General features: G+C 37.4%; 1 protein-coding gene across 2 annotated transcripts; it reads left to right on the top strand.

The window, feature by feature from the left end:
- Nucleotides 1,781-6,686, top strand: LOC109822211. 2 transcript variants are annotated; one of them, XM_020388381.1, is made up of 2 exons: nt 1,781-2,370; nt 4,490-6,686. In XM_020388381.1, the coding sequence occupies exon 2, from the start codon at nt 4,528-4,530 to the stop codon at nt 5,398-5,400; it is 873 nt and encodes a 290-aa protein (XP_020243970.1). In that variant the 5' UTR covers nt 1,781-2,370; nt 4,490-4,527; the 3' UTR covers nt 5,401-6,686. The 2 variants fall into 2 exon arrangements, with proteins under 2 accessions (XP_020243970.1, XP_020243971.1); XM_020388382.1 differs by lacking the exon at nt 1,781-2,370 and adding an exon at nt 3,672-3,869.

The raw sequence follows: 9,197 nt of genomic DNA, 5'->3' as shown, positions 1-9,197 counted from the left end.
TAGTCTAAAAGGTTAGTATCAAAAGGGGTCCAACTATTCACACTCCCAAACAGTAACTTTGGGGGTGTGTGAGGACTAAATTGCCCTTCTCCCAAACCAAACCAGGCCAAGTTCATTCCAGAAACACCCTCAACATCAAAAGGGCATTTTCGGCAATCCAACTCCCAAAATTACTGTTTGGGAGTGGATATAGCAAACATGTATCAAAAGGCATGGGACCTCACGATCTCATTTAATAGGAATAAAACGTAATTATTAATTTGTAGACTAAGTTGCACTTAAACACCTTATAGTCTTACTCACTTCGCGCTTTTATACCTTCAATTATTTTTCAAAATATTTATATATCTTAAATTGTTTACATGTACTATTAATCTTACTCCAATTCAAATTTAAACAACTCTAGATACATAATGCTATAAAAAAACAACCGAGGGTATATAAGTACAAAGTGAGTGAAACTATAGCATATTTACTTGTTATTTAGGCTTGTTTATAAGGCATCATGTGACTAACTTGGGGGTGAAAATCTGACCTAATCATTTGAGCCCTTATAATAACTATTCAGGTTTTTGCGACCAGCGAGAGAAAAGAAAAAGAGAGGGAGAGAAAAAGAAACATTATGGAATGACAATTATTCAGCTTTTTTTTTTTTTGAAAGAAATAACACAAAATTTATGCCCCATGGACTCTTGGCCCCCAAAGATAAAATTTCTGCCTGCGTCCCTATATGCCTCTGCCCCTAATCCATGACCATGAGACATGATTTATGTGATTACAAAGAAGTTTTGATGACAGAAGTTCTTTAATTCAAAATTAAATTATAAACCTTTATTTATCGTAAACCAATTAGTGGATGAAGTTTTATGAGCGCCTGAACAGGTGGATATTTAAATGGGAGCCCCGAAAGGGTGTTTGACTTACAAATGAAGAACACACATTGGCTCCATCCCGTTGAGATAGACTAATTTCATATATTAAATGTTTGATCATGATGTAGATTGGGAAATATGACATGTTCTTCGTTCACAAGTCAAACACACTTTCTCAGCCAGCTGCTTCACGAGCTCATCTCCAATTTATTAGCCATTAAAATAAAGATTTGTGGCTTATTTTTGAACTAAAGAACGCTAGAGCATGTTTGTCAGGTGGCCAAAGTGGCTTACATGTTTGGTAAATGACTTATTTTGGGATTTTATTAGCCATCCAAAAATAAGCTGGGATACTCAAACTTATTTCCTGAGGGCTTTATAAGTCATAATGTTTGACCAAGTAAAAGTCCAATATATTGCCACATTTTACAAAATTCCAAGCTCTATTTTTCTCTCTAGAACTCATTAAATACTTTTTGGTCATTTTAACAATAACGATGGAGTTATACATCACCCATTTGCCAAACACTCTACTATTAAAACATATTATAATCCACTAAATTTACCAAACAAATTGACTCATAATCCACGTATTAATAATCTATTTATAAATTATAAACTAAGTAGATTATACTCTAAAAGTGCCAAACATGTTGTTAGACATCCAAACTACTTTAACCGTATAGTCCATGCCTCATGGGCCCCAACGGACCGTTTTGCTTGCTTTGACAGCCTGAGATTACAGTTATCATTACCCCCACGAACATTTTCAAGGCATAAATTCATTCAAACAAGGTCACGCAACACTAACGCAGTGCTTAATCAACTGTTCTCCCTTAAACTAAAGACAAATCGCATTTTTTTAACCATTCCTCGCTCAGCCGCCTCAGGTTCCTTCTCTCTCTCTCCCTGTCTCGGTGCCCCCTTTGAGAACCGAACACAGCCTTTCGTATCTAAAGAATCTGTGTTCCCAAAATGGCCTCATTTGTTCGCTCCAGACTAAACTGCATATGGGTCTGTCAGTAAAAATCAAATTCTTCCTATGTACATCGAGAAAAAAACAGGAAATTTATCAGGAAACAATGAAGAAAACGGCTGCTCTGTTTCAATTTCACTCTGTTTTCCGTTACCGTGGAATCCAGACCACTAAGTAATGATCTGGCTGCAGCCTCTCCTCTGCCAGTAAACCAAGCTGCCAGTTTGTCTGCTTTCACTTGCTCTCTCTCTCTCTCTCTCTTCCTTTTCCCCTTTTGTTTTCTTTTTATTTCTTTTTTTCTGTTTTTATCTCTTTCCATTTATTCTGCCCTGTTGCCCACATTCCATAATCTTGTCTCTGAGCCTTGAGGAACGCTTTTGTTTCTTCTTCCTCTCCCTTGGGTTTCTTTCGGTAACACAGAACTAAGCACGGAATTTTGGCTCAACTTTTTTACAGCAAGTTTCCAAATGATGTGCAGCATTCTGGGGAAGATGGGATCTTTGGGTTTCTTGATGGAACGAGGTATGGATAGTTATCTCTCTTTTTTTACATGACCAGTTCGAATCTGTATGATTCTTTTTGTTGGATTTGCCATAGAAAATTGCCATTCAAGATGATTTTCTTTTGAACCCATTAAGGGTTTTTGATGGATTATTGATTGAATTCCTGCAAAAAGTTATAATTTTTATCGAGTTGTAACAAGGCTTCGAACTTCATATTCTCCTTGAACTTGCTTGACTATCAGCTGAGAATCGCCGAAGGCCTCGAGATATTCAACCCCCAGCTCCTTAGAGAAGTTGAGTCCTATAATCAATGCGTTATACTCTGCTACGTTATTCGAGCATGGCTCGGTTAGCGAGTAGGCGCGAGGCATCACATGTTTTCCTGGGGAAACTAAGACTACTCCAACTCCGGAGGAGATTTTAGAACTTCCAGGAGCACTTGCAACATTAGTTGCTCGCGAAGCGCCATCGAAGTATAAACGCCATACTTGTTGGTGAGAAGTTGCGTTGACTTCATGGGTTTCATCTGGTAAGCCGTCATATATTTCGGCGGTATCCGTCGTTGGATTATCTGCAAGGAGATCGCATATGGCCTGTCCTTTGACCGACTTCTGTTGCTTGAAATGCAAGTCGTATTGGGACAAGAGTAAGGCCCATTTCGCTAATCGCCAGCTCATGGAAGCGGGTTGAGTCATGAATACTCGAACCGGATTAACTTTAGAGATGACGTAAATGGTCTGCCCGACCAAATAATGCCGCATCTTCTGAATGGCGAACACCAAGGCGAGGCATTCCCTCTCAATCATAGGATATCGAGACTCGGCGCCCACCATGGTTCGGCTCAAGTAATACACTGCCTGCTCGTGACCGTTATCGTCATCTTGTGCAAGCAATGCACTTAATGAGTGGCTCGTCGCCTTGACATAAATCAAGAACGGTTTGCCCGATTTCGGTGCAACGAGTACGGGAGGTTTTGAGAGATATTCTTTAATGCTCTCGAATGCTTTCTGAAAATAAAATATATATATATATATATATATATATATATATATATACAGTGCCTTTCTCCTACGGATCAGTTCGTACGGATTGAGGGGAAATGAGTGGTTTTTGGGTTTTTTCGCAAAATGCTTCCGCTACTCTCTCTCTCATAATAACTCCGCTACTTGATCTGTCAATTAAATGCTCTCTCTCTCTCTCTCTCAAAGGAAAGCTACATCCCCTAAAAGTCAAAATCCCCAATTCCACACCGTTGCTTCTCCCCCAAAATCACCCGACGACGAAGCCCTAATCTCCCTCCCAACGTCGGAGAAAGGCGTCGGACCCCCAAGTCGGACCCCCAAAATCCTTCTCGAGCTCGACGTCGGACCCCCAAATCGGACCAACACCGCCTCGCCTCCCTCCCAACGTCGGACCACCAACGCACGGAATTTTGCCTCAACTTTTTTACAGCAAGTTTCCAAATTATGTGCAGCATTCTGGGGAAGATGGGATCTTTGGATTTCTTGATGGAATGAGGTATGGATAGTTATCTCTCTTTTTTTACATGACCAGTTCGAATCTGTATGATTCTTTTTGTTGGATTTGCCATAGAAAATTGCCATTCAAGATGATTTTCTTTTGAACCCATTAAGGGTTTTTGATGGATTATTGATTGAATTCCTGCAAAAAGTTATAATTTTTATCGAGTTGTAACAAGGTATAACCTGGCTATGCGAATTTGTTGGTTTTTAGAGCTTTTACTGTTCTTTTATGAGTTTTTTTCCCTTGGCTTGACACAAAGTTTGTATAGTTCTTCAGCCTATGACGCTATCTCCAGTCCTTCACCTTTTCATTGGATTCCTGTTGCTTATCTATTTGAAGAAATATTTGACTGATTTCTGAGAAACCCATTATATATATATCTTGAGTTTTCTTTTTCTTTAGTTAAAATGCCCATGAAATTGTTTTCGTTTCTGATGAGATGAGCTTGCATATTTCTGTTGAATTGAAGCCCAAAAGTCCTTCCTGATTCAGTGAGAGCACAAATCTCTTTCTTTCTTGTTTGGTTTTTTACTATTTCTGCTCTCTGTTGAACAAAGATTTGATTTTGCTTCATTGTTAGTATCTTAATAATCCCATGTTTCTTTCCGATGCAGAAAACCAAACCAAAAACTGAACCTCCATCATCATTACAATGAGGGACTTTGCTTGTTTCGGTGAAAGTGGAGTTCAAATCGCTGATGCCTCCTCATCTTCTTCTTCTTCCTCTTCATCTAAAAATGCTCAGAATCAAGTGACTTGCATCTATCAGACCCAACTCGGGTCTCGTTCTTGCATAATCACCATAACATGGACCAAGAACTTGGTGGGGCAAGGCCTCAGCATCTCAATAGACGATTCCACAAACCAGTCCCTCGGCAAATTGGAAATAAAACCGTGGTTGTTCTCAAAGAAAAAGGGTTCCAAATGCTTGGATTCTGATAAGATGAAGGCTGAGGTTTTCTGGGATCTCTCCGCTGCTAAGTTTGGACCCGGACCCGAACCATTAGAGGGTTTCTATGTCGCAATTCTCTTTGATCTTGAAATGGTTCTGCTTCTCGGAGACATGAACAAGGAAGCCTATCGAAAAACAGGTACAAGCCTTCCTCCTTCTAATGCTGTGTTTATAGCCAAGAGGGAGCACTTGTTTGGCAAGAAGCTGTATTGTACAAAGGCTCAGTTCTGTAACAATGGGAGGATTCATGATGTTGTGATTGAATGTGATACTATTGGATTGAAGGATCCTTGCCTTGAGATCCGGATCGATCGAAAGAGGGTGATGCAAGTGAAGAGGTTATTATGGAAGTTTCGGGGGAATCAGACAATTCTTGTGGATGGGATTCCAGTTGAAGTGTTTTGGGATGTGCATAGTTGGCTCTTTGATGCGCCGGTTGGGAGCGCAGTTTTTATGTTCCATACCCGCATTGCAGCTGACAAGCTGCCTTGGTCATCCTCGCAGGTCTTCGGTGAAACCCAATTGAGGGATCTTGGCTTTTCGTTGATTTTGCACGCTTGGAAGAATGAGTAAGGTGTATGTAAGATCGGGAGGATGTTTGATTATACTCTTGGTAAAGTTGTTTTGATTGCTAACGGAATGCATTCATGAGTAGTGATTGGATTTTGACATTTGTGTGTGAGACTGTCATTTGTTTTTTTCTTTTCATTCTCATGATATATTTTACCTATGAAATGAGAACAATAGTTGGTATTATAATTGGTTTTTTATGCATAACTGATTGCGGAAGCTCAAATTCATAGACATGAAATTGGGAATAGTTCTGTGAGTCTTTGAACTGCCTTTTTTTTAAAAGCTCTTAATTTTACTTCTAACGTTTACCTCCCGTCATTGGTTGTAAAATGTGTAGACTAATTGCAGTAAGCCTTACACATAAATCTGGAGGTCATGTGCACGAGGATATTGAGAATAATCCTCAAAATTGCTATGTGACCCAATATCTTATTGAAAGTTTGTTAACTTTTTATCCTCTTGCACTCTTCATATTAAATGTAATACTACATTGAGCAGAAATAGGATGTAAGTACATTTCACAAAATCTTATGTAGCAGTATAGTCTTTATTATAAGGTGTTTACATATCTTTAAGGTGGGTTACTCTATGGAGGAATCAAATACGTGACATCTTGCTCGAATTAATAAAAATAAAAATAAAAAAAATCTGTAACTACATGTAAGAGACTGAGTTCACTGAGTTATGAAGGTAAAAACATGCTGCCGGAAGGTACTGTTTTGGTGAATCTTCAAGTTTCCCCACTGATCCGCCATATTTGTTTCTTTATTCTTTTTTGTTTTTGTGCAGGACTGAAGAGTTCTCATGACAATTTACTAAGAGAAGGATTGAGATTAATCAAATGAATCCCATCACCCTAAATCAAGTCTTGGTTTCTTTTTCGCAACAGGTTCACTGAATATCATGTAAATTGATTTATCATCTATTCATCTGAGGGTACAATGTTAATGCCGCTGCTGTAGGCATAACAAATTATGCTTTGGTTTTATAGTTTATTTGTGTCCATTTAACTTCATTTTCTGTTATGCATGTGCAATTTACACCTCGCTATGGTGTGTCAGATCACAAATCAAGGACTTGCTACTGATGAATATTTAACTAGTTGTATCTCATGCAAACTAGCATGCATACTTTGCCCCCATTAAATTTCCCTTGTATCTCTTATGTTATGATTGATTACAGATAAAAGTGATTATAAGAATGACAATTGATATTGGGACACAACTAAGGAAATGGGAAAGAGAAAAATAAAGAAATTAAGAAAAGGACAAGTTGTAAAGGATTCATTTTTGTAGTCAATTCTGCAGTGCTGATTATTTTCTAGAGCAAGAGTTATGCAGTCATAAGCGTAGCAGCAACTCTCTCTACTGCTTTTGTTTCTGTTACAAATTTGTTATACTATTTCTTGACAGACAATCTTGTGAGCTAGTGGCATCTTTCCAAAGCGTACACCTTTAGTCAATCCACCATTTTTTTTCAGTTATTTGACTGCAAAAGTTTTTAACTGACACCTTTCTAATGTGTACCATAGTCAATGCACCACTTGAAATTCAGTTATTTCATCTGAAAAAAGGTTTTAACTGATGTCATCCTGCTTTCTCATGTGGGAAATTAGTTATTTATAGCAGGATCACTTAAATTCTCCAATAAAGTTATCCTTCAAATTAGTTGTAACTGTGTACAGTCTTTATTTACGTCTCCTATACTAGTGAGAAATGTGTGATACTAGAATGTCAGGACCATGTAATTGATTTTTTATTTTTATTTTTTTCTTTGAGAAAAAGGGTCTTAGCCCACTTTATTTAAAGTACGGACGGCGGGCAGAGAGATTAGAGGGTAGAAGCTATAGTAAGATAAAATGGAGTAGGCAAAGCTAACTGTTATATGAATGGTGGGAATGCCAAAATTCATTTAAATATATCATCAATATTTAGGAACAATCATATATCTTGTCTGTTACAAGCTATGTTACCCGGGTACTTCATTATTGAAGCCGTACCCGTACCGGACACGTACCCGACACTTTCCCGTACGCAAACTTCATGGACACTTCTTGAATATATGCATGCATTTATTACAACATGTACTCAATTAGACGATATATGTGTTAATTTAAAACACTTGTCAAAGACTTCCTGGACATAAAGCTTACACTTCACATCCGTCTTTTGAAACTAATGGGATACGGGTCGGGTTCGTTTCAGTTCATACCCAAGTTCAAAACTATATAGTTAATGGGTCGTTTAGATGTCTAGTAAAAAAATGAGTAGTTTACAATTCACGATAATCAATATGATAAAATAAACTCAAAAATGTGATCGGAATTTTAATTCTAATGACACATGAAGCGGAAAAAAATTATCTCATATACATTATTAATTCTATATATATATATATATATATATATATATGTTTTACAGTTTTGCCGTGTCCTGTACCCGTATCCGCACCCGTACCAGTACCCGTGCCCGTTTCCATGCAACTTAGGTTACAAGTATTCAGTTTTAGTCCTCCAAAGAATCAGTTGCTCGTAAATGTTTACATCTTGTTCATTTATATCTGAAGTCATGCTTGGATGGAGCATTTTCTCTTGATTGACCCAAATGGGATTAATCTATGAACTGTCTTTGTGAGCTCCCCATCTCTCTTGTAAATTCTGACATGGTGTATATTTTAGTTTAAAGGTATTTCTTTTAAATATATGATTGTTGGTGTTATTATTTTCACAAAATATTGTATTAGACTTCAGATTTGGCAGGCTGAACACAGACGTTACATGAATTGGAGATTGTGTGTTTACATTTATAGGAATAAATAAACCCGATATAAGCAGATTGGATATGAATATTGCTTGTGTCAAATTCTAGTTATTTATTTCAATTGATTTTGTGCTAAGAGCTATCCTTGAGCAGATTTTCTGAAGGAGTTATAGCAGGAGGCCATCAGAAAGTTCTTTCTTCGAATGAGCCTAGGCCCCCATATTAGCAATTTTTCCGAAATGTTACTCGGTGGGGTATTCTATTGTTGTTTAACTAGATGTGATTTATTGACTCATTTCTGGATTAGGTTGCTCTCATGCCAAGACAGTTGGTCTGTATTGAGGGGCTTTGTTCAACATATGCTTCTCGCAAAATGATTTAGTTAAACCTCTGGTGAAAAAATAACAATTCCTTCTCAGTTTTTTTACCTGAGATTCTATCTTCTCTAAGGTTGTAACCATATTTGACTTTGTAATCCAAAAGAATTGTAATATCAGAACAGGGATCAGTCTTGCAAAGTGAGAAAAGATCATCGACTCTAGAAGGTTTGGTTTGAATTTTATTAACTAGTTCAATATTTATGTTTTACTGATTGTCTTGAGTAGTTGAACCTCTAAAAGTCAATTTTCGTTTGTGAATTTACCATGCTGATGACTGAGATCATGATTTTGTCGATAGCCATGGCATGTTAGGTATCCTCAGTGCCTAATAGAGTTTGCAGAAATTGACAAATAAGTTGCCATGTATGACTGTTGACTTTCTATCGTCGTTCTTTAATGTTAATGAATTTCAAATATGAGGATTAAATTATTGTTCTTTCATATCGGTGACCTTATATTTTTGATGGTCCAGGGTGCTGATGTTTGATACTTCCGTAGATCAAAATGGTCTGCTTGGAGGTACTTTCTCTAGTTTTGGAACATGTAGTTCAATTAGCTAAATAATTTAAAGATGCAAATTTTGGTTTTCGGTTAATATTCATGAATGTGAGACTGAAATATATGATTTTTACATATGCAATCTCTGTGTTGCCACAAT

This window comes from Asparagus officinalis, chromosome 8 (genome assembly GCF_001876935.1).
Source record: "Asparagus officinalis chromosome 8, Aspof.V1, whole genome shotgun sequence".
Lineage (NCBI taxonomy): Eukaryota > Viridiplantae > Streptophyta > Magnoliopsida > Asparagales > Asparagaceae > Asparagus > Asparagus officinalis.
Note: the sequence above shows the minus strand (reverse complement) of the source record. Positions and strands in the feature narration are given on the sequence as shown.